Raw genomic sequence first — 26,641 nt, 5'->3', positions numbered from 1 at the left:
AAAAAGACTAAAGGGAACATCTGAATTCTCCCTTGTAAAAACCCACTACAGTATTCTACAGTAACTTCCCCAAGTTCTGCAGCAGTATTATGGTGCAATGCAGGAGTCTGGACAATTACTACTGTAGATTATGGCAGTACAGTATTTTTTATTATATGGGATATTATCTTTGTGAATGGAGATGAGACCTCAACCAAAATCCTCAGGGCAAGCATCCTCGTTCCAGAAGGTGACCTGTGGCTCTGCACTTCATGACTGGCTCTATTTAAAACAGGCGAAACTGAAAGTTCATGCATGGAGGGGGGTGCATATTTTGTGGCTAGGGTCCCTATGGAGTGGTGACTGGTAGGGTGCCCCGTGAAGGTATTGTTCCCATGCAGTTTTGGAGAGGAAAAGCCCTGTACTACATGTCAGCTGAGGATGGGGGGGAGAAGGGTCAGGTTTGGCCTGAACTTTGCTCCTCCGCTGGCCTCTCTGTGGGGGCCTGTGTGCTGAGGCCGGGGGTGGGGGTTGCACACCAAAGGCAGGGCGGTTTGCTGGGCCCCAGGCCCCCCACACCTTGCTCAGCCTTGGGCATTGTTTGCACACCTCGTCCCTTCTGCTTCCGGAGGCAGCGCCGGGGATGATTTGCTGCAGATGACATCAGCTGTGGATGCTGGAACAGCGGCAGCAGCAACGCGCCGGGATGTGCCGGGTCCCCCCCTCCTCCCCGGGTCCCAGCCCTGCACCGTCTCGGTATAAAAGCGCCGCCGCCTCCCCGCCCGCCCTCACTCGCCTGCTGCCCGCAGCCCGGCACCACTCGGCAGCTCCGCGCCGAGGAGGGAGGCACCGCTGGAGATAATCCTTTCCCTCCCTCCCCCCCACCCCGAGCAGCAGCAAGCGGAGGAGAGGGGCTGGCAGGATGGCGACCGTGGTGGTGGAAGCGGAGCCGGACCCGTCTTGTAGCATCCCCAACCCCGCGTCCCCCTCGCCCAGCCTCTCGCACCGCTTCCTCGACAGCAAATTCTACCTGCTGGTGGTCATCGGCGAGCTCGTGACCGAGGAGCACCTGAGGCGAGCCATCGGCAACATCGAGCGAGGTAAGCTGCCCGGCCCGCCCCCGAGAACAGCCCTGCTGCTGCGGGTGGGGGTGGGAGGCACGGGGACAACCACAGGTTGCACAGAAGTCCTTGCTGTTGTCTCCTCTCCCCCTTTTATCGGCCATAAATGCCCCCGGCTCGGCACCCGCCCTTGGCTCCTCACCGCCTGCCACGAGCGGGGCTGCAGCTCGCAGCGTCCGGCGCCAGGAGTCAAGATGTTGCCTTCACTAACCCACAAGGAAAAAAGAATCTGATGCAACCACTCCCTTTGCTCGGAGGGGGAAAAGCCTCTGCTCCGAGCTGCAGCGCAGCGCCAACAGTTGGCAACGGGGCTAGCCCAGCCCAACCCAACCCAGACAGGCTTCAGCCTCCTCGGCTGGCTGACACGCGCCTTGCAGGGGTCGGGAGGGTAGCCTGGGTTGGAACCGGCGGAGGGATGCAGCTGTGGTTCCTGAAGCGGTTTTGGTGGTTCAGTTTGGCGCATGGGAGGGAGAATTTTCCTCTTAGCTCAAGGAGCGCCCCACCTTGCGTGTCATCATTGCCCTTTTTACCATTTCAGAAGGAAAACCAAACAGAAATCTCTGCCTGCTGGAGAGGGGGCTTCTTATTTTCTGCCCTTTTCCTTTACCCCCCTCGGACCTACAGCCTCCTAGGTGTCACTGCTCTATCGAGAATGTCCAGACATAAAGGACGGGGGACAAAGACTGCAGGAATCTGATCTTTGTGTTCAAGCCAATGTTAATCTAGTAGTTTAGGTGCAGTATCATGAGACATACATGGCTATTAAATCCATAAAGCAGCAACAGCAGCAGCGATGAAGGAGGAGACTCCTTCTATATCGCATTGGCTTCCCTCACACAAAGATCTGCAGTTGGCTTTTGCTGCACCCATGTAGCCTGAGACACAAGGAAGGAGAAGGTGAACGGGTGAGACAACAGACCTCTCCCTCCACTGCAACTGATCTGGGCCCCCCCATCCCAACTATTTTTGCTTCTCTGTGTCCCCCCCGCCATTGTTACTGCGCTGTGCTAGTGGTTTTTTCTGCAGAGGTCGTTCCGGTCTTCTGCAGCAGCAGCAATGCCTCCCTCGCTTTCTCTATTCCCCTCTTGGTGCTGCTGGAGTCTGTCTGCCCAGAGATACCGGCTCGTGGGCGTGGTGCAGTCCGCACTGCGGTCCCTATGGCAGCCCATAGCGGACAAAGGGCGTTCACATAGCCAAGAAAAAATACATTTTAAACAGTTATTTTTAAAAAAACAAACAGCATTTCCTCACTGCAAAATAAAATCCAAGGGATTTGGGGAGTCGTAGTTCTGAATAGCAAGGAACCCCTGAGCAGGATCTCAGCTGCTTCTATTGTTTCTAACTTTCAGCAATAAGAATTTTTTTTGCTTTAGAGAATTTTACAGAAATAGATTTTATAGAAGAAAAACAACAAAGATTTAAGTGATTAAAATTTAAATATCTGAACATTCATTCTCATAATCCTTACATTATCCAGCTACAGGCTGCTGCTATGACTCAGAGTATTTTTGCTATATTTTTTTAAAAAGTCACAGCTCCATCAAAATATAAGTGAAAATCACGATTTTATTAATCAATCCTTGATATGGTTTCTAAATAATAGATTTCAGTGAATTGGAAAATGCTATGATTGCACAATATTGATATGCAGTACAAATAAAATCATTACTAGATGCCATAGTTTATTAAGCTACATTACCAATGTTTTTGTAACAAATGTGTTTTGTTTTTTTGGGCTGATGAGGGTAGAGATTTCAGAAAATGTCCATTGTCAGAGAGAGATCTTTAAACAGTGAATTGGTTACCGTTCCTGGTTTATAGGTGTGGTTCAGCAGTCCCAATAGGACTTCAATTGTCTCTTCCTATTGTTGCTTCAAAACCCACCATCTGTTTTACTTCATTATTTTTTTCCAGATTTATTTTTTACTCCTTTCTGATTAAGGATTAGCTAATCACAGCTAACCACCTTTTAAAATTACCTTTTTTATAGTTATAGCTGCCATTGTCTTCTAGTGAAAACTGCTGATGCTGTTGCTCTGCTCTGTAATTTAGAGTGACTTGGTCATTGTATTTTCCTAATTTTACCCAAGTATTGATTGAGTTAAAGATGAGTTGGCTGCATTTTTAAATAAAATTATGAATAATTAATAGAGCAAACGGATGTGTCTTCTGCCCTCAAGACGTCTGATGTCATCTTTCCTCAAGAAATCCTCTTCAGGCTCTTGAAGCTTCTGCTGTGTAATTCCTGCTGTACAGTTTCCATTGCTGCCACCTAAACTCACAAAGCATAGCATCTTTTAAAATTTTAGATATTTATAAGCAACCCTGTGGGCTGTCTACTCAAAATGTTGGATTAGAAGTCACCTCTCTCCTGCAGGTGGCAGATGATCTGATTAGGAATTCAACTACTGGAGATATCACTGATCTGATATTCAGCTGCTTTGTTCTGGATTAACACACTGGGGGAGTCTGTAGCTATATATTTATGGAGTAAATATGGGCTTGATGAACCTCTTCTTTTCTGAGGAAAGCTCACTACTATCTGGAAAAAATAGTCCATTCCAAAACCATCCATTCTCAACAAGGCCTTCAAGAGTTCAGCGTCCCTGTTAACTTTTCTTCTTTGCTGTCTTTTCTGGTATGTCTTTTGAGCATCATCATTGAAGATTGTGGATTCCTGTACAGTACTGAAGAGAAACAGAATCAGAGAAGATATTATCTGATAATTTACATCAGTGGTTTGGTCTTATGCAGCCTGGATGATTGCAGATTTAGTTGCTTTAAATTTTATGAAGAGAGGGTTTCTTGTTTTGAGTTTGCCAACTGTATTTTTAAATTCTGAAATATCTTTCTGTATAACTGCTTGTTTTGAAATGGCAGTCTTCTAGTGGCCTAGGGTTGCCTTCTGATGTGTCAAAAAATGGCTTCAAGATCTATCCACAGACTAAGGCTTGTGGGTGTGCCCATTCTGCTGTATAATTAGTCCAGGGGCTAGCGGCACCTGTATTCCTAATATCCCGGAAAGAAGTAATGATCCTAGTTCCATTGTACTTCCACTGACTGCATGCATAACAATACATATATTTATCTTTAAATTGTCCATGGTTTATAGTTCGAGATTTATCTCCATCTCACTTAAACCTGATGTTATCACTTTTACTATTTTGAAATATGGTGTTTATATCAGAAATGCTGAATCATGGACCTTCAAGTACAGAAAATGCTCTTTAAGATAAAGAAAATAATTACATATCATTTTAAGCTTATTTTCTTGAATCTTCTGTTTTGCACATTGACAGGCTGAGCGATCTGGCTCTGTTCCAGTATTGTATTGTAGAATCTCAATCTAGGCATAAATCTGCACTCTATACATTTGCATCAAAAGGATGTCCATGTACCGAATGATGGCAGGACAGACACTATGTACCTACAACATCACTGAATCAACGTCTGTGTTGCTTAATAGGTCTACCAAATGCCTGTAGTCTATCCCTAAACAACACCATTGCTCATCATTCAGGGTTTGCTATTATAGGTCAATGAGCTGTTGTCTGGAGCTTGCCTGAGTTTAGAACTTGTTTAATCACCATTGTTTAGCTTCATGATCTATGGTCAGTGTACATTTACAAAAAGCATTTCTCTGATGTGCTACTTATCTGGATGATGTTTGATGCTGGGTATAATATCTTTAAGATTATTCTTGATTTGAAGTATTTGACACATGGAAATAATTAAATATGAACACTGTTACTGTGGTGTATTTAATTCCCAAATTCACTCACCAAAAAATGCATTGCATGACCAAGAAGTTTCTAGCAAATGAAGATAGGAAGACTCCTAGAAGAGGGTGACCTCTGGTGCCTACATACAAAGATGTTACAATTCAAGTAGCGAGAGAGTCCCTCTATAGTTCAACTAAGTAATTTAGTTAGGGAATTATTTTAATAAACTATTATGAAATGTATGGAAAATTGTATATTTCTAAAACGTATCTTTTAAAAATTGTTTAAAAATTGCAGTTAATTAATAAAGTGACATACCCCAATATCAGGCACATTGATAGTCTGGCTGAAAAGTTATCATAAAGACACTTATGAAAAATCATCAAAAGTAGCTACTCTCTATGTGCCTTGTGGACCTAATGCAGAATGAGCATTCCTATTATGTCACTGGTGGCACAAAGTAGCTATTGGATCAAAATAGCAAGCTAAGAGTTAAATCATCTCCTCTCCTGCAAAATCACATGGAAATGGGAGAAATAAACCTGTATTTCAACAGATTTGAAGCTGCCAAAAGCATTAGATGGATTTTCTCTCTATAGAAAAGGCCTCTGGAGTGGGCAGGGGGCAAGGCCCTTGAAATGCAGATCATCAAACTTGTATGGGGAATCCAGTCATCAAACCTATTGATCTCAGGCCAACCATGCAGAGTGCTGAACTGTCGCTGTGACTTCTCTTTCTTTTCATCCCTACCATCCAGTGTGCCTCCCCAAGGAGTCAAGCTAGGACTAGTTTCCCCCCCACAGCACCCTTGAGGGAGAAGAAAGTGGGAAATAGTGCTGCTAGTTTGAGCATTAACTCCTAAGTCATGTTGGAATTTCCAGAGGAAATGCCAGGGGATGGTACCATATTGAGTGGCTGCCCTCACCCTTACTCTAGCTCCTCCAACTGGGTCCTCCCTCCCCAAATACTGCAGAGCCCCAACTCCACCGTTGCATGACAGGACATGTACAGAAAAGAAAGAAAAGCCAGAGAGACAAGTCAGCTTATGGGAATGGGAAGAGGCAGATACCATTATAGGCTCTGCTGCTTTCCCTCTGCCCATCCACTTGCCATCCAGCTTGGCTAGTTTGTGCTTGTCTAATCACCACACCCCAGCAGAAGAGGATGAACTTTAAATTTATTTTCAGAGTGGTGCGAGTGCCTGTACCTTATTGGAGAACAACTGCCTGCACACTTTTTCACTTTTTAAAAAATAAAGAATTTTTGAGTTGTAGAAAAATACAAAACATTCCAGACCATTTCATTCATTTCATATTTGGGTTTCTCATTCCTGTGATATTTAAACTGGTAACTTTATTCCCCCCTCCCAACTATAATCTTTTAAAAATATTTATTATGGAAACATAAGTTTCAGTGCCTTACATGTGTCAAGAATCTCCCTCTTTAAATAACTGAGAAAAGAAACTGGACAACAAAGTAGTAGTACTATTTCCAAGTTAAATTAAATTTAAGAGAGGAGATCAAGTAGTATATTTTATGTTTCAGAGAGACAGAATTTTGACACTTCTTGAACAAAGGGAATAAAGTAAGAATTTATATTTTCACTTTAAATGAGATGGCTCATTGCTAGCATAACAGCTCTTCATTAAGAGATCTGCCAATTTAATACTTAAAGTATTGGGACTATAATAAATGTAAGCTGATGTCATTTTTTCTCTCATGGGAGCAAACACAATGATCTTGTAATGTGACTAAAATATTCCCCTGAATAATTTAGTTTTATGCAATTCAGTAGCTAATGATCAGTAAAAACAATGTATTATTATGTTGCAAGTCAGTTTGGGGGCATATAATATCAATAAATATGTCATAATGCTGCAGAATCAACAAGCAATTCTCAGATTGCAGGAGCCACCACTTTTTAGCACCAATGAACTGACTTTCCCTCATTTCTCACTGACCACTGTCTTCAGTGGTGTCGGAATGTTCAGTATCATACAAGATTGGGCTATACAGTGAGTGCAAATGAACAAAATAGCTGTCAAATGTGTGGATATGAGAGAGAGAAAGGATGGGACACAGGCAAGCTTTGGAATGGAGAAATATTTAACTCTGATGAACGAGAATCCAAAATATTCAGTTGAAAACTTTCAAACTACACATGTTAAATATGAATATATATTGTGTTTTGACTTGTAGGAATCCGATCATGGGACACAAATCTGATTGAATGCAACTTAGACCAAGAACTGAAACTTTTTGTGTCTCGCCATTCAGCTCGGTTTTCTCCTGAAGTTCGAGGTAAGAGTTCTTTTTAGTTTTGACCAGTGTTTGGCATAGCTTTAAAAAAAAAAAGTAACCAAAAAAACCCCCAAACCTCCAAAACAAAAAAACTACTGCATAACTCAGCTTAGTTTTTAGTCTCTGACTTTTCTCTATTTAAAAAAAAAAGCTTCAGACATTATATTATTTTGTCAAAATATTCAAATATCTGATGCAATATATTTGATAGTACTTTGTAAGGTAAGCCAACTAAAACCTATGCTTTAGTTATGTTGCATGTTCAACGCTATGTTCAACTTCATTCCATATTGATATTTGGGTGCTACTGAGGTTTAGGCAATACTCATTATTTGAATGAGTGGTTGTTTTCCTTAAGGTAAAGTGACAGATTAACAGCCCTTGAGACTGGAGGTCTTTTATCAGAATAGGCACAGCTCAATCCCAACAATGTGCCTTGATCCTGAATTGGATGGACTACTTCTAGAGAGGGAGGGGAGGGGTGGTTCATTCTCTAAAATCGTTCATTCATGGTTCTCTCTGAGAGTAAGTCTGTAACAAAAGGTGGAGGTTTTGTGTCATGGAAATGTGTTCACAAGGAACTGGATTTAGCCTATCAACTCCTGCTGAACAGGTCACCAAAGAGGTATCAAAAGGTAGTAACTTTTGGTCACTACTTACTTGGGCTGGAATTGAACTGATAACTGAAAGATGAAAAACTCTGTAGCCCTGTAACAGTTCTCTGCCCCATCCATTTCCTTACTTATGGTACATTTTGGGAAAGAAAGAGTAAGAAGTTTTTGCTTTCTCATGAAGTTCAGGTATTTCTTGCATCAGAGCAGGCTCTGTTCAGCAAATTACTATCTTGGGGCACTTACTTTAAACAAGGTTACACCCCATCCCTCAGTGAATGGAAAGGGTTTTCAGCTGCCAGAAACCACAGATCCCCTGAGATCTACATAAAACTCAGGGGAATCCAGTAGAAGACATGTGCCTCAGCACCAGTTCCACAGAATGGAATATTGTAATTTAAAGATTAATACAATTTTCAGCTGATTCCCCATAGTTGGTTGGGGAGGGGGAGAGGGCCCTGCTCCCCTTTAATCTCAAGTCCACCCCTTCTTCACACAGCACCTCAAACTGTTTTGGAGGGCCTTCTGTGGCATTTGGGCATGATGGAGGGGCACTGCTACAGAAATGATCCCTGGCCATCCCTTTGTTATACAGAAAGGGAGGACTACATATGGACGTGCAGGGGAATGCATGTGATCAGGGCCGGCTCTGGCTTTTTTGCCGCCCTAGGCAAAAAAGCCTCCGGCCGGAGCCGGGGGGTGGGGGGCAGCCGGAGCCCCAGCGGGGGCTCCGCTCTCGCGCCGGGGGGGGGGGGGGGGGGGGGGGGGGGGGGCGGCGAGCCCCGGCGGGGGCTCGGCTCTCCCCCCGACCCCGGCGGCCAGAGCGCCGGTGGCAGGGCCGCGAGCCCCAGCTGGGGCTCGGCTCTCCCCCTGACCCCGGCGGCCAGAGCGGCCGGCGGCCGGGGCGAGGGCGGGGGGGGCGGCCAGAGCGCCGGAGGGAGGGCGGCGAGCCCGGCTGTGGCCCCACGCTCCCCGGCGGCCGGAGCGCCGCGCCGCCCCCCTCCAGGTGCCGCCCCAAGCACCAGCTTGGGTGCCTGGTGCCTGGAGCCGGCCCTGCATGTGATCTGGCTTACTCTGGGATTCATTGTTCAGTCAAGTCAATTTCTTTTCCCCTTACAAGTCAGCTTTTTCTTTTCCCCTATTTTGACTACACTATGACTACACCTGAACTGCTAATTTTGCAGTATGATAAAGCCCTTCAGAATTGGTATAATTCCTGTTCTGTGAACATGGCTTGTATAGTGTTGTGTCTGAGTGGCTCAGATAGAATTTTCCACTACCCTGCTTTGAATGGTTGAGGGAACACTTTTCTTTCACTTTCATGGGAACTGTGGACTTTTATGGGAGGCATGAAACCTAAATCTTCTCTTCTGACTTCTCTGAAAGCCTGCTTTTCATATGAGGATTTGTTCCAATAAAAATTAATTTTATAGTTTGCTGTGAATCATACAGAATTAACTTCTGTCATTTCATGGGAATCTGATGATTGGTAAGTTTTCTAACTTTTTTTTTTTTTTAAACAAATCTTGAGTTTAGGCATGTGCGCAATCAACCTTAGATGTTAATTAATACTATACAGTCTTCTCAAAGGAATGTAGGTTGTTTTCACTGGTGAAATATTTGGGATATAAGTGTAACAACTAATGCAGCATAATATTGACTAAATAACATTAAAATTACTGGTCATGAGCATGGTAGGGATGGTTATGAAATGCTGCTACAGCAGATTCCTAGAATCTGTATCACAAATTGTAACAAAGAGATTCTGATTATTCTTGTCTTGCAGTATTCACTCTGTCATCTTGGATAACACACTGGAGCTTTTTCTGTAACTTTGTGCAGTATTAGTTACAACAGCATTTGTCTCTAATAAACAGACTGGTGACCAAATGTGCATAGACTTTTGGGTTTTCTAAATCTGGCAATTTTTTGGACTTTTCCCCTTGGCCTGTGAAACAGCAGAACAAATTCAAAAAAATATGAACATCTAGGTCCTGGTCTTGCCATCGTTGACTTTCATGGAAGCGGGATCAAATCCAAAGTACATATCTTGCAATTTGGTTTAAATTAATTGATCATGAACCAAATTCAGCTGCTTAGTCACACAAGTTTCCCTTTTGTTGCTTTGAGAGTACTTAGATGAGTAAGACTAGCAGGATTTGACCCTGAGGGTGGAACTATACATTACACCTAAATTTAATTTGTAAATGTCTAATTTAAGATTTCAGCTAAAAAATTCTGTGCCTTTATTTTAGCAGAAACATGACCGTGCATTTCTGATTTTCAGCAAGTGCAGTTAAATGGCTTAACTTGGGACATTATTTTTTGATAGGTTTACATGAATTAAAACCAAGCAAATCCTCTGATATAATTTAAATAAAAGAAGTAAGATTATACACTCTATTTTTCAATGGAAAGATTATAAAATCATCTAGGAAATATTCTCTAGGAATTGTATTTTTAGCTACCTTTTTTGTCTAGACAGCCTGTTTAGTCTGTCATTGTGTAGAATTACAGCTTAATTGTATGTGACTTGAATTCATCACCATCTCTATGACAAACAGTATAAATGTGTATTCTAGCACTGCTCAGTCTTTAAACAATCAGACACAAAAATCTATGTTCAAAGGCATTAAAGAATCTGTCTTAAACCTGAAAAAGTGAGGAAATTCAGAAGTGAAGCTGGCACTCTAGGTCAAATTCTACCCTCAGATGCTTGTATAAGACTCCCATTGACCTCAGTGAGATCCCTCTTCACAGAACTGAGGGCAAAATATTGGTCTCTATCCTCAGTGCCTTGGTACTGAACCCATGTGAGACTCCATTGTGCTTTCCATTTTGTGCCATGAAAAGGAGGCCTTTTTTGGAGCCCTTTTTGCATAAAATGTCAAAGTAACTGATTTCTGTTGACATTTCTGAGCCTGGATTGAAATTAAATTAACATTGATTTCACAACAGAGTTAACATTTTGTGTTAAGTGCAAAACCGACTAAATCTCTCCTCATCTTGAAAAATCCAAGTAGCTAAGACCCATGTTCAGTAAAACAAATATACAATAGTCATCATGGAAAAAAAAATTAACCTGATGAGATTCCAGTAGGGCCCATCATATGTAAGATGGGGGTATAGTTAAATAACAAATGTCACCCTTAATTTTGAAACTCCCTGGTTTTGCCTGTTTAAAACCAAGCCCTTAATGTGATCCAAACATAAAACCAGATAAACTTTTTGGGGTAGGCACTGTCTTTACTAATGTTTGCGTAAAGCTTAGCACAATAGAGTCTAAGTGCTACCACAATATAAATGTGTAACAATAATTTTGTGCAGTCCCTGCATGGCTGCACAGTGACAGAGGCAAGAGAAATAAGTTTCCCCACATCTTTCACAGCAATTCAAGGGCTACGCAAAGCAACAATGCAAACAGAGTATGTTACTCCAAAAGAGGGTATGACAGAGGTGGGGTCACACTCATAAGGTGCAAGGAGAGGCACTGAAGAGAATATGCCTCTCCTGAGCATCCTTACTTTTTACATTTGTATATCTGAGGAATGAGTTAATTTGAGGCCTAATTTTGCTCCCACTGCAGTGCATAACAAAACTCCCATTGATATCAATGGGAGTAGAATTAAGTCTCAACATAGTTTTTTAAATGTTATAAAAGAATAAATTCACTTGCTGGTGTTCTGTATGCTCAGGTACAGCCAGTATAGTACTTATAAAGACAGTATATCATGCCCTCAAAATTGGGCTTTAGAATGGAAATGCTAACAGGCCCTTTCCTATGGCTTATACAGTAGCTGAGTTAGCAGGCTCCTTAATAAAAAAATCTTGCACTGATGTCAGGTCGTGATGAAAAATAAATAGCAAAGCTAATAAAATGGTTGCCAAGACAACAAGGAACACTATTTAAAATGAATACTCCAGTGCTTACTTCTTTGTTTTCTCCATCATGAACTGATGATAATTTCCATCATATTTTGAAGTAAACTTCACAAGAAGAAAAAAATCTCTCACCCCCACATCCACACACACATATGCAACAATTTGTGTCATGCTGAGATGAGGGTGGAAAAGTACTGACTGGTGTTTTATTTTAAAATGGCGCTACTTTTAAACAATTTGTTAGTTCTTTTTAAATTAAAATTTATTTTGCAAGTGCATAATAGGTGAAATTCTTCTTACACAAAGCCAGAGTAAATAGGCTTTGTGTAGGGAATCAGTGTGGGATGAGTGTGATGAAATATATTCTCCTACATTCAGTCAGGCCCTCCACAGATGTTCTTCTGCCCCTCTCTGCCTCCTACACAGAGGCTTCCAGCCACTGGATCAGTGTGGATTCTAGGCCTTGTCAAAATAAAATCCATTTTAGCTAAACCAGCAAGGTTTGTGTGTAGACCAGTTCCTATTGTCTCCTTTCCTAGTTTGCCCCAAATGAACATGTCTTTGCCTATTCAGTACCAGGCAGGAGCTCACTGATGTGGAGAGGAAGTGGAGGCTCTGTTGGTGGCTATTTCATCCATATCTCCACCTACATCTTGAGACTTAAACAGTGAGGAGGGCTTGGGCCTTCTGTAGTAGGGTGAATTCTACCCCAAATGCATTGTTTCTGTGATGGAGAAATTATTTGAATAGAGTAACACATTTAGGAATAGAAAGAATAAAAGGTGATGTATCAGTTTAGTTTGCAGGTTCTCAGTGTGGTGGTTGTGAGTCCCAGTTAACTGACAAACCTGTCCAGGGTGGGTTATCACCCTCCCTGCTGGTCCTGTCCTGGCTTTTTAATTCCTTCTTTCTCCTTTGTCTTTGTGGAGAAGTGTGTGCACATACAAAATACGTAGCTATAGAGAGACATGCAACCACATGCATGCCAATTTGAATTCATCTGTTTTATTTTAATCTGTATTACTTTTGTAAGGTGTTTGAAGAAACTTTCTTGAAGCAGATGTTGCTGCATAGGCATTGTTTGCACCACACTTTTAAATATAAACTTTCTGCTAAATGCCATCTTGTAATACAACATGGCACAGATGCTTAATCAATAAAGGTCGCTCTCAGATGTGCAGCTTTTCTTGTGTTAAAATACACACAACATACCATACACACCTTTTTATTATTAATTATACTTGTTGAGTTGTTGCATATAAACCTTAGTGCCGTCTGACTGAATACTATGTGTAGATTTTTAATTAAAATGACATAAGCACCTTTATTTGTCTTGTAATGGAGAATTTGTGCATTGCATTTTAGCCATTATTACTTCTATAGAAATATGTGACTTTATGTGAGAAATATTGTACTGACTCTCTTTATGTTAAATAAATCTCCAATACTGAGACCATATCTAGACAGAAATACAATGGGTCAGATCCTCAGCTAGTATAAATAGTGTAGCGCCCACTGACTTAATTGGAGCTATGCCAATTTATACCAGTTTAGAATCTGTTCTAATGCATTGTAAGATCAGATCCCCAAAATTACTGATAAAATGTGGTTATAAAGTTGTTTTTTAACTCTACTTTCAGTAAAGTTTATTTTCTTAAAGTTAAAATATCCTGGCCTACATTTGGATCTCTTTTACACCGGCATAAACAAGAGTAACTGGGATCATCATCTGGCACCAGGTGTGTCTATACTGCAATATCTGTCTAGTATATTGTGTTCTATGCAGAGAAATGGAGAGCACTGTCAATGTCTAAGCACTGAGCAATGTCTCTAAACACTTAGATACATTCATCTTCAAAACGCAAGTAATCTGGCATGTTAACAAGCTCAGGGCTAGTCTATAAATATGATTCTCAACCTAGTAGAGACTTCTGTACCTTGAATAACTATCTGGGGAGAATCAGATTACCTTGGTATATATTTGGAGAGTTTAGTTCCAATTGGCTAAAAGATTTGTTTTTGTGCTATAAAGTAGTTGCTACTTGGAAGAAAGAAAATGGAGGCAGAGAGAGCTCGAGTGGAGAATTAAGCTGATTCATGCTGCTGGATCTGTGATTGGTGTTCCCTGTAGGGGTGTTGCTGCTAGCAACTTCACAGTAGAGTCACTGTCTCTCACTACAGAGTAGCGCTGAGGTAGGGGATTGCAGACGGCTTAGACGAAGGTGAAAAAGGATCCCGGAGATGGTGCTCACTCAGGAAAGAAATGCCGTGATTTCAGAAAGTATAATTAGCTTTATTTTGTAGTGTACAAAGATTTCCATAGATCAGTAAAGGATTACAAGTAAAATACCTAATATGTCTGGCTACAGGAATAGATATGAATTACTTAATCTCTTCCTTTTAGTGGTAATCAAAATTCCAGAAGTGTGCTACTAAGGGATTTTATTTGTTCAGTGAGTCAGTTGTTGCACTGACGTGACAATCATTCTTGAATAACTTGACACTTCTGGTTTTTTTAGGAATGATCTCAGACAATTAACATGAATTTACATTACTGCTAAAACACCAGTACATGCTGATATTAAGCTGCTAAAGTGAATCAGCAATAGTACTGAGAAGTTTATTTTTAAATGCCTTGCATCACAAGTAGATAAAATTAGCATGTTATTATAGAACTCTCCAGTTTCCATAGCAAAGGGTCTTGGCTTGTATGTGGAGGGTGGGCAGCAGTGAAGGGTTAGGTGAGCCTTAACCAGGGCCGGCTCCAGGCACCAGCCCACCAAGCTGGTGCTTGGGGTGGCACCTGGAGGGGGGCGGCGCGGCGCTCCGGCCCGAGAGCGGGGCCGCGACTGGGCTCGCCACCCTCCCCCCGGCGCAGCCTCTGGCCGCCGCGGAAAGTGTAGCCCTGGCGGGGCTCGCCGCCCTTCCCCCGGCGCTCTGGCCGCCGGGGAGAGCGGAGCCCCGGTGGGGCTCTCCGCCCTCCCCGCGGCGCAGCCTCTGGCCGCCGCGGAAAGCGGAGCCCCGGCGGGGCTCTCCGCCCTCCCCCCGGCGCAGCGGAAAGCGGAGCCCCGGCGGGGCTCGCGGCCCTCACCCCGGCGCAGCCTCTGGCCGCCGGGGAGGGCGGAGCCCCGGCCGGGCCCGCCGCCCTCGGGCGGGGGGGGGGGGGGGGGGGGGGGCGACGGGAGGCTTTTTTGCCTGGGGCGGCAAAAAAGCCAGAGCCGGCCCTGGCCTTAACTGAGAATTTCCTTTTAGATCAGCGGTTCTCAAACTGTGGGTTGCAACCCCATTTTAATGGGGTCGCCAGGGCTGACTTAGACTTGCTGGGCCCAGGGCTGAAACCTGAGCCCCACTGTCGGGGGCCAAAGCTGAAGCCAAAGCCCAAGGGCTTTAGCCCTGTGTGGCGGGGCTCAGGTTACAGGTTACCTGGTGCTGAAGCCCTTGGCCTTCGGCTTTGCCCCCGGCGCCCCCAGACCTCCACCTGGGGCGGTGGGGCTCGGACAGGCTCAGGCTTCGGCCGCCCCCTCCTGGAGTTGTGTAGTAATTTTTGTTGTCAGAAGGGGGTCACGGTGCAATGAAGTTTGAGAACCGCTGTTTTAGATCATTTAAATTCCCAATGTTAATATTTATGTTGGAGGTTTTTGTTGTTGCTTTTGGAGGAGACGTGATCAATCTTAGCTGTGCATTCCCAAGATTTTTGCTGAGGGAATACAGTATTACTCTCCATATTTCTCTTCATTCAGTTGCTTCTTTCTAGACTCTTGGTTGTTTTTGATTGCCACCTTTATTATGGCTCACATTGATCTTTGTTTCGGTATTCATTTCCAATGTCCTCTAATTATTGGCCTTTGTTCAGTGTTGTTAGCACATGACCTTTGTCTGATTTTTCATGTCTTCCTTTCTGGAATTGTTTTAAGTCTGTAACTAGGCTGACACTGCCATTTGTTATCTGCTTTCTGGTTGTCATAGCCAACATGTTATTTAAATGTTGGCTTTTCATGTTCTCTTTCTATGATTTATCTTTTATTTCACTACCTAGACTTTCTCCATCTACTTTCACCTACAATTTATCAACCTTTTGATGAGTAAGTTGCTGGGAAAGACTGAGCTGAATATTAATGGTTTCTGTTCAGTATCTATAATGATAAAGGGCTTGATCCAAAGTCCATTGAAATAAATGGAAAGATTCCCATTGGCTTTAGTGGGCTTTGGATCAGGCCCTAACAGTGCAGAATTATTATAGACCAGTAGTCTCTCCAACCTTTTTATGCACAAGATCACTTTTTGAATTTAAGTGCAACCCAGGATCTACCCCGTCCCGCTCACTCCCTCCCTCCCTCACTTTCACTGGGCTGGGATGGGGTTGGGTTTGGGGAGGGGCTGTGGGCTCTGGGGAGGGGCTGAGGGGTTCGGAGTGTGGGAGGGGGCTCTGGGCTGAGTCTGGGGTAAGGGGTTGGAGGGCCGGAGGGGGGGAGGGGTGCAAGCTCTGGGAGGGAGTTTGGGTGGAGGCTGGGGCAGAGTGTTCGGGTGCAGGAAGGGGTACAGGGTCCGGGCTCTGGGGGTCAGGGTGCGGGAGGGGGTTTGGGGTGTTGGCTCTGGGAAGAGGCTCAGAACTGTGGTAGAGGCTTGGGGTGCAGGAGGGGGTATGGGCTCCTGGCTCCGGGAGAGGGCTCAGGGCTGTGGATTGGAGTGTGGGCTCCCATCGGGGGGGCACTTACCTCAGGTGGCTCCCGGTCAGTGGCGCAGCGGGGCTAAGGCAGGCTCCCTGCCTGCCCTGGCCCCATGCCACTCCCGAAAGTGGCCAGCATGCCCCCGCGCTGCTCCAGCATGCCAGCACCTCTTCCACCACCATCCCCCCTCCCCCCCCCGCAGCTCCCATTGGCCACACTCCCCGTTCCCGGCCAATGGGAGCTGCGGGGGCAGTGCTTGCAGGCAGGAGCAGCGTGTGGCGACCCCTGACCCCCACCAGGGGCCGCGGGGACATGCTGGCTGCTTCCAGGAGTTGCATGGGGCTGGGGCAGGCAGGAAGCGTGCCTTAGCCCCACTGCACCACCGGACTTTTAGTGGCCGGAGATCATGATCGACTGGCAGAGGCTCCAGGATCGACCAGTCGATCTTGATCTACAGGTTGGTGACCACTGTTATAAACCAAATATTTTCTACCATTTTTAAGGGTAAAATAAGTGCTTGATCTCATGACTACCTGAAAGGAGGGGGAAAAGGAAATTATATTTCCCTATTATTGAAATGAAATGACACTTCGTTTCCAGTGAAAAACCTTCCTATGTATGTACAATAGTATAAAGCGAGCCAAATCTGCTACCATTGTAGTCAATAGGAGTTTTTCCATTGACTTCAATAGGAGCAGGCGCAGAACCTATGTGGCTGTTAACTGTACAGGCAGAACTGGTATAGTTAGTTATGCGCAATGTTGACAACTCTCTCAAATTCATTGAGAGAAATGCAATTTTGGCTGCTGCTGTTTTCAGTCTTGCAATGATGTGAAAAGCTCCAGCCATCATATAATTTTGCGGAGGCAAAATCAGACAGAGCCTCCAGTGCCCTGTAGACTAGAGGAGGATGCGCTAAACTGCAGGCCCATCAAGAGACTGTTGTTAATATTTCTGTGCACTTCACAGACCTTATTATGAGCCAAGGTCTCATGTTGCTACCTTAGGGGGTAACTACCATTCACCCATTTCCCTGGTCAGGATTTAGACAATATACATTCAAGTAAAGCTGGGACTAGAACTCAGTTCTGTAAGGGTACATCCACAGCAAAAAACTCTGTGGCTGCAAATCTCAAAGCCTGGGTCAACTGATTTGGGCTCATACTACAGAGCTAAAAATAGCTGTGTAGACATTCCTGCTCTGGCTGGAGCCTGGGCTCTGAAATCCAGGGATCTCATGTCACAACTCATCACTATGCTTTGCACTAGGTCAGGGGTCGGCAACCTTTCAGAAGTGATGTGCCGAGTCTTCATTTATTCACTCTAATTTAAGGTTTCGCGTGCCAGTAATACATTTTAACGTTTTTAGAAGGTCTCTTTCTAGAAGTCTATAATATATAACTAAACTCTTATTGTATGTAAAGTAAATAAGGTTTTTAAAACGTTTAAGAAGCTTCATTTAAAATTAAATTAAAATGCAGAGCCCCGCGGACCAGTGACCAGGACCTGGGCAGTGTGAGTGCCACTGAAAATCAGCTTGCGTGCCGCCTTCGGCACCCGTGCCATAGGTTGCCTACCCCTGCACTAGGTTGAAAGCTTTTCAGGGCAGTGTGTCATGGGTGGTCTGACCTAATGGTTGGAGCAGGAGTTGGGAGTGAGGCTGGGTTATATACCAGTAGATCAGAGTCTGAGAGATGGCAGAGGGCAAACTGAGAGTCAGGTGTCAGGAGGCAGCAGGATCGGGTTACCGGGAGATCAGAGTCAGGCAATGAGAGCAGGTAGTGCAAGGGAAGGAGCTCTAAACAGGGGAAAGAAACTTCTTGTTCCTGAACTTGGTTAAAATACAAGCAGAGAAACCAATCAGGACCCACAGAATTCTGCCAGTCAGATCCCAGGACAGGAGTCCTCTTTCGGATTTCAGCTTCTAGTTCTGGCAACTTTTAGCAGGTCACTGTGTAACAGGTTGGAACTTACTGGCTCCTGATTTCCCTGTGGACCAAGATTTGAGAGCTGCAGACTCTGAAATATAGACCCTTTCTCTTTCTTACTGTGCTTGAACAGGATCTAGAACAAAGGGGCCCCAATCTTGATTGTGTCCTCTAGCAAAGTTTCAGAGTAGCAGCCGTGTTAGTCTGTATCCGCAAAAAGAACAGGAGTACTTGTGGCTCCTTAGAGACTAACAAATTTATTAGAGCATAAGCTTTCGTGGGCTACAACCCACTTCTTTGGATGCATATAGAGTGAAACATATATTGAGGAGATATATATACACACACATACAGAGAGCATGAACAGGTGGGAGTTGTCTTACCAACTCTGAGAAGCCAATTAAGTAAGAGAAAAAAAACTTTTGAAGTGATAATCAAGATGGCTCAGTACAGACAGTTTGATAAGAAGCAAGTGTGAAAATACTTACAAGGGGAGATAGATTCAATGTTTGTAATGGCTCAGCCATTCCCAGTCTTTATTTAATCCTTTGTTGATTGTGTCTAGTTTGCATATCAATTCCAGCTCAGCAGTCTCTCATTGGAGTCTGTTTTTGAAGTTTTTCTGTTTTAAGATAGCCACCCGCAGGTCTGTCATAGAATGGCCAGACAGGTTAAAGTGTTCTCCCACTGGTTTTTGAGTATTATGATTCCTGATGTCAGATTTGTGTCCATTAATTCTTTTGCATAGAGACTGTCCGGTTTGGCCAATGTACATGGCAGAGGGGCATTGCTGGCACATGATGGCATATATCACATTGGTAGATGTGCAGGTGAACGAGCCCCTGATGGTATGGCTGATGTGATTAGGCCCTATGATGATGTCACTTGAATAGATATGTGGACAGAGTTGGCATCGGGCTTTGTTACAAGGATAGGTTCCTGGGTCAGTGTTTTTGTTCAGTGATGTGTGGTTGCTGGTGAGTATTTGCTTTAGGTTGGGGGGTTGTCTGTAAGTGAGGACAGGTCTGTCTCCCAAGATCTGTGAGAGTAAAGGATCATCTTTCAGGATAGGTTGTAGATCTCTGATGATGCGCTGGAAAGGTTTTAGTTGGGGGCTGAAGGTTCCTGCAGCAGAGGTTAAAATTGCCTCACTCACTTTAATTTAAGAGTTGCAACAATCTTAATTTTCACATCCATAAGGGGGGGGTGGTGTTCAAAAAACAGAAGACAGACACAAAACCTCTGATTTAATCTTGTTTTAATTATATTTTTTTTTGAGGGGGGGTCTGACTCAAGTAATTTGAACTTTTGGGGTTGGCAGTACTGGTGGTGTGAAAATTTTTGTCCCTGAGTAAAGCCTGACTATACAATATTTGTATAATACTATACCATGCCCCTGCCTGTTACTATCACACCTTTCAATAGCCCCTGATTATAGTAGCTATGCCTCAAGCCCTCCTTTATGCATAGTCAGTGGATCTGTATAGTTCAGTGGTTCTCAAACTTTTGTACTGGTGACCCCTTTCACATAGCAAGCCTGAGAGTGACCCCCCCCTTATAAATTAAAAACACTTTAAAATATATTTAACACCATTATAAATGCTGGAGGCAAAGTGGGGTTTGGGGTGGAGGCTGACAGCTTGCGAACCCCCCCCCCATGTAATTACCTTGTGACCCCCTCAGGGGTCTCGACCCCCAGTTTGAGAACCCCAGTGGATCCAATGGCTGTATTCCCAGAGCTTCCCTGGTACAATCATAATTCCCCCCTCTGCATTTCAGCAGAGACCACATGGTCTCTCTGATTCTGGCAACTGCCTCACACCCCACCCACACAGAAGAACCATCTCAGTTTTACTGAATTTTTGGCATTCAGTAGCTTGCAGGATTCACACATTAGGAGCCAGCTGTCTGTTCTTATGCTATGTAATTTTAGTGATATGTTTCTGACCTGCTAAGTTAAAAAAAAAAAAAAAAGTACTAATTGTCTGTTTTCTCTGTCTTTCTAATGGAGATAATTAGGTTGTACCTGACTAAAACTATGTATTCACTTTTTCAGTTGTTTGAAAGGTACATTAAAGAGAGAGAGAGGCTGTGTCCTCAAATGTGTCTGCAGACAGATTTAATACTTGTAGCAATCTACTAGTCCAGTGGTGTTACTCGTACTCATTTGTCTGGGTCTACTACATTTTTTTAAGACATCATTACCACTCACCAGCTCAGATTCTGGAAGTTCAAATGGGTTAAAAGATTTTAAATATTCTTCAATACCTAATATGGATTTTGAACAATAAACACATTCTAAAAAAATTGTTTTAATTTTTTATTTATATTTTTGCTAATGATATTACTGAAGCTGACAATTAAACTAAAAATATTTTCCAGTCACTGTTGTTTAAAACAAAATCTTTAAATATATATTTTTTTGCCATGGGCTCCAAGTCTACCTGCTGTATCTACTGAAAAAACAAATCTCTTATTTAAATGGAACACCAGGAAAAAATAGAGACGTCATTCAAAAACAATCAAAATAGAGCTTGTGTAGTATTCTTGTGACCCTTTAAAATTCTTAGTTGTGATTCTTTGATTCCTGTCTCTTTTGAGTTGAATCACAGCATGATCCCTCAATTGCATAAACATTTTGTGACTGCACCATTTGTATCCCCAAAGAATTTCTGGTGGGAATAGTTGCTCTGCACCTAACCATCTCCTCTCTCCATTAAACCCTGTAATTACAACAGGAATTACAATTTGTCTCCAGCTTCAGTGGGATAATGTCATTGCATGTCAAGTAGGAGATTATCATGTGGAAGGAGACCCTGCCGACATTTTCATTTTATGTTAAATAGGAGAATGTGGTTATATTCATCTGTGAGAAGCAATTGTTGCCTTGCTGCAGTGGGGAAAAACCCATTTACTGGCTCTATTAGTAGGAGCATGTGCTCCATAACCCTTTACTGTCAGTTACAGAGGATATGGGACAAAAGCATTTCTCTAAAATCTGTATTTCCATAAACAGTAACATAAACTTGCTCTTCAGTATGCTGAACAATATAGGCAAACATACACTGTAGCAATAGTTGCTTAATGGGGCCTGATTCTGATCTTACACTAATTTTACATTTGTGTAACTCTATTCATGGCTTACACTGGTGTAAACGAGAGCAGAATCTGGCCCACACATTGCTCTTGCAGCAAACCTGAAGGAAAATGTTCTGCAAGTGTTGGCGATTTCTTAATAGATCTCTACAGTTTTCCTATTTGCTATGTTGTACAACATGTTACAAACTTTTAGCTCTGGTCCTTTTATTTGAGTCCATTCCTTAGCTTTCATCTTTAGTCCTTCTGATGTCAGAGGAAACTTGTGTGGTACCTATAAAATAACCTGAATCCTCCAATTTTTTTTAGGCCTGCCTGAAACATCTGGTGCTAGAAATTTAATGGTATGGTGGAGGCATTTTCATTTTTAAAATTGAGACTCTTTTGCCTTGATTGATTTTTTTTTTTTTAATAGCAAAAGACAGGGATTACTCTGATTTCTTTCTTCCATGTTAAAAGTGAAAGAAATGGAATGCTATTTCACTATGTGACCGTGTAGTCCAACATTACCCCCTTTCTTTCTCTTTAGTTATGTTGTCTTCTCTTTCCCCTCTCCCTTTTCAAAGTAGAAGGTTATGCTTGAAGGAGACACATTGGAGAATATGATGTACTAATGTTGGTGGGTTTGATACTGCTGTTATGTTTTCAAGAGTACGGTCTGACATGCACTTGTCTAAATTCCACCCATTGTTATTTTTCTCTCCTTATTTTATTCCTCCTTTATTCTTTTTTTATTTCAGAGGAAGGCTAAATGAGATGTCAGTGTCCAGTGGCACCTTGTCAAGCGCTTCCGCCATTGCTGCCACCCATAGAGCTGCACTATTGTTAGCAGTAATGAGAATTTTTTCTAAAAAGACCCCAGTGTACAAAAAGCCATAGTGAAGATTCTTTGGGCTTACGTTGATCTTTTGCTGTGTTAATACCATTCTAATACAGCAATTATTGCCTGCCAGTTAGGTGTTAATCCACCTAGAAGGCACCACTTATCCTCTCCCCATCCTTTTCTGCTCTTGATGAGCAGAGAAAGAAAAAGTCAGTTTTGTCTATAATAGTGAAATTTTGAAAAATATTCCCACCATTGCTATCACTGGTTCAGCTCCACCAGTGTTAGCAATTTGGGAGCCCTCATGTAGATGGGTCATTGACTGCTGCCATCATTTTAGGGATGGTGTAATTAGATCTTGCCTGATCAGGTCAGATGGTACAGTGCTTAAAATTCATAGAACTACAATTCATAGAATGTCAGGGTTGGAAGGGACCTCAGGAGGTCATCTAGTCCAACCCCCTGCTCAAAGCAGGACCAATCCCCAGAAAGATTTTTGCCCCATATCTCTAAATGGCCCCCTCAAGGATTGAGCTCACAACCCTGGGTTTAGCAGACCACTGCTCAAACCACTGAGTCATGATTGTGGTATGTTTACACTAGAGCTTCCAAAGCTATTAACACTAGTGCTGCTGAACTACTGTAGACAGGCTTTAGGAGGGAAGAGAAACCCTTGGTTCCCAGTCTTGCTGCATCTATGCTAGTGGAGACTGAGAAGAAGTAAGCCCAATATTGCTGTAGGATTGAAGAGCTGTTTGTTTCCTACAGCTGTCCTGCAATGTGAGTGATTATATGTCCTTCCTGAAGGCATTTACAGATACAAATGGCTTCTGAAACTGCTGGGTCCTTAGTGGCAGTGAGAAGGAGGGTCTCCTTTTCTCTGTAAAGGGTAAGCTCTTCAGAATAGAGATGATGACTTTTTTTGGTGTTTGCTCTTCGCCATGTACATTGTGTATGCCATTGAAAACTACTATTGGTAATAAAGCTGCCCTCTTTATAATGAAATCCATGTTAGGGGAAATAAAATTCTTTGCTATAAGAAGGTTATACTGTATTGTATGTCTTATGTATACAGCACGGTATCATACTGCTCCATCAAGTCCCTTCACTATTCCCGTCCTCTTCAGATTCAATCTCCTTAATGTCTGGTCCATTAGTTAGTCCTTACTTTTGCATTTGACCACAAGGAAGTGTTTATGTATATCCTTTATCTGCATTCAAACTCTAGCCTGTTTTCTCTCCATGGCACTACTCCTCCATGTTCCTTTCTTTTTCAGAAGATTTATGTTTTTAAGATGTGGAACAGATGGATCTATTAAATCTTAACTTCTACAGTTCTTACTTCTCTTGACATACGTCAGACCTGCCCTCAAGGTCCTCTTTGTCTTTCATCTTTGTCCAACATGAATCTAGAGGTAATCTGCTGGCTGAGGCCTAATAATTTTCCTGCTTAGATCTGTTCAGACACTGCCACTGATTTTGGCTTCACCTCTGCTACTCTAATCATTAGAAGTTAAAATGTCCACTTTACCCTTCCAAGCAACTTTCTTCAGATTTTCTTTCCTCCTGGGCACTCTTGGTCTCTCTCAGTTATTGAACATTCCCTTACGTGCCATCTGTTGATACCCAGGACTCTAATTCTATCTGAGTCTCTTTGAACCCTACCAACTTCTATCACGTCCTGTATCACTTATTCAATCTAGTACATGACTCATCGCCTGCAGGACACTCCTCAGAGCATTCTGCATGACCAGGGTCAAATGTGAGTAGCTTTGTTCAGTTGTGATAATTTGTTTTAGTTGCTGACTATGCTGTGCAGACTAGAGATGTTAAATACCCTGTGACAGGGCGCTAAGCAGAAAGCTGCTTAGCCAACCCTCTGTCACTCCAGCTCCAGTTAAGGGAGGTGAATTGGAGCTGGGTAGATCACCTGGCCGTGATTGGGGAAGCTGGAACAGCTGCTGCCTCATCAGGCTGGGGCTGGATAAAAGCCCCAAGGCAAGGAAGCCAGGGGAGGAGCTGGGAAGAGGGGAAGCTGCATGAAGGGGAAGTAGGGAGGAGTAGCAGCTTGTCCCCTCTCTTCTGCTGGTAGACAAGCAGAAAGGGATTGTGTGTATTGTGGCGAAAAGGTGGTGGGAACACTACTTGTAAAATAAAGCAACAGGTGAGCACTGCAACAAAGGACTCTGAGTGACTTTCTCAGCCCAGCAGGGGCAGGAGCCAGGGGGCCCCAGCAGGGACCCCGCTACACACCCCATATGTAACCAAGACTAAGATAAATTTATTAAACTGCTCAAACCATATGATATTCAGGATCCATCTACCATCATGGTGGGTTTAAATAAATTTGCATTGCTATTGTATTTGTGTCAAAAATAACTGTTTTAAGCTGTTTAGTGTACATATATTCTGCCACCAGTTGGCTATTTGTAGTCATAGCATGAATACATTCCAGGAGATTTGTGGTAATGGTTGCATAGTTAACAAACACATTCACAGTTGGACATTGCTGCTTTAAAGTGTTACAGATTTGTATGCCAAAGGTTTGCACTTCGAATATTAGCCCAAACCTTCCTACGAACCCTTGTGTGTAGTTTGTTGAAATTTATTAATAAAGAAGAAACATAAACAAGAACAAGCGGCTAACAAGCAAGCCTATACAAATTTTCTCACTAGTCTTCAAATATAATTCAGATTACTTTCAAACTCCTATCTTATTCCAGCATTGTTTATATGGTAGCAGTAATTTTAAGGATCAAGCATTTACTCCAAATAAAGTCTGCATAAGAAGTCCAACATTTAATTACACATTTGCAACTGTTTTATCTTAAAATTGTTAACCGGAACAACTGAACGAAGACTATTAATTGTCATCCAGCCTATCTTTATTCAGAAATAGTGATTTGGAAAATTATGTTCATTTCTACAAAAACAACGAGGAGTCCGGTGACACCTTAAAGACTAACAGATTTATTTGGGCCTCAGCTTTTGTGGGTAAAAAACCCACATCTTCAGATGCATGCCCAAATAAGCCTGTTAATCTTTAAGGTGCCACCAGACTCCTCATTGTTTTTGTGGATACAGACTAACACGGCTACCCCTCTGATACTTGGTTCATTTCTGCTTTTTCACCAGTAGATGGCATTGGCAATTTCTGTATTTGTAACAATACAATAAACATACAGTAACAAATATCAGCTTTAATAATCAATTTTTATAAAGTATGTAGCTTTTAGCACTTAATTTGATATGTATATGTCTGTAAAATATTTTGTACCAACATTTACCTGAATTTTAATTTCATATCCTTTTACTTTGGAATGTTCTGTAGAATCTAAGGGACAAATCCTCCAGTGTAGGAGTGCAGCAGTCCCCAAGTACATTGGTTACAATGTGGGAGAGGCAGGATATAGTTCAGGGGTCGGCAACCTTTCAGAAGTGGTGTGCCGAGTCTTCATTTATTCACTCTTATTTAAGGTTTTGCGTGCCAGTCATACATTGTAACGTTTTTAGAAGGTCTCTTTCTAGAAGTCTATAATATATAACTAAACTATTGTTGTATGTAAAGTTAATAAGGTTTCAAAATGTTTAAGAAGCGTCATTTAAAATTAAATTAAAATGCAGAGCCCCCCGGACCGGTGGCCAGGACCCGGGCAGTGTGAGTGCCACTGAAAATCAGCTCACGTGCCGTCTTTGGCACCTGTGCCATAGGTTGCCTACCCCTGATATAGTTCATAGGTAGACTGTGTACCCCGGCCCCACATGTGCCTTGGAGCACAGGCCAATGGGTAAACTGTGAGCATGATGGAGATATCTGTTGGGTCTGTGATTGCTTGGATACACTGACTGGTCAAAAACTTTGTGTATCGCTACAGCTTCATTAGTGGATGCAGATAGTCTGGATTCAGCTCCCCTGTAACTTCTCCTTGTAGTTCCCCTGCTCACTGCCCATTTACTTGGGTTATGAGTAGAGACCAGGATTTTCAAAAATGTTCAGTATTGTCCTAATTCTGTTCCATTAAAGAGCCAGTGGGAACAGAATAAGGCCAAAGGTAAGAGCTTCTGAAAATCTTTGTGTGTGTGTGTGAATACAGATATCAGAGGGAATACATATTAAAAGTCTTACAAACATTATATTCTCTGTGTTGTAAGAATGCATCTTGAAAGATCTGAACTTTTCCCTGCTGAAGCTATACTATAACAACGTCAAAAAGGCATGAACTGCTGCTTCCTTCTCTCCCTCAGCTGAATTTAGAACACAGCATGAAATTAAAGACCTGAGTCCTAAGCAAGTAGGCTCTGAATCACTTGTTGAGTTTAGTATAATTCAGTTTTTTCCCCCATCTCAATGTGTGCTGTGCCTTTCTGAAAGAGACAGGAAAATGTCTGAGGCACCAGGGATACAGTACCATGTCACTTACTGAAGAGAATACTACTAGTTTGACTAAGCATTTTTAGAGCATTACAACTAAAATACGTGTGTGTGTGTATAAATCAAATTGTGTCAAAAG

General features: G+C 42.8%; 1 protein-coding gene across 1 annotated transcript in view; it reads left to right on the top strand.

Annotated features, from left to right (window-relative positions):
* The first annotated feature begins 901 nt into the window (after positions 1 to 901).
* MAP1B (microtubule associated protein 1B) overlaps positions 902 to 26,641 on the top strand; it is a 110,875-nt gene continuing 85,135 nt past the window's right edge. Inside the window, exons 1-2 of the mRNA XM_024219741.2 lie at positions 902 to 1,079; positions 7,022 to 7,123. Of these exons, the coding sequence (XP_024075509.1) occupies positions 902 to 1,079; positions 7,022 to 7,123 (280 nt within the window). The remainder of the gene's footprint in view (positions 1,080 to 7,021; positions 7,124 to 26,641) is intronic.

The sequence above is a fragment of the Terrapene carolina genome, unplaced genomic scaffold (genome assembly GCF_002925995.2).
Source record: "Terrapene carolina triunguis isolate 2854851 unplaced genomic scaffold, T_m_triunguis-2.0 Scaffold69, whole genome shotgun sequence".
In the NCBI taxonomy this organism is placed as follows: domain Eukaryota; kingdom Metazoa; phylum Chordata; order Testudines; family Emydidae; genus Terrapene; species Terrapene triunguis.
The sequence above is the reverse complement of the archived record's forward strand: the minus strand, read 5'-3'. Positions and strand labels throughout refer to the sequence as shown.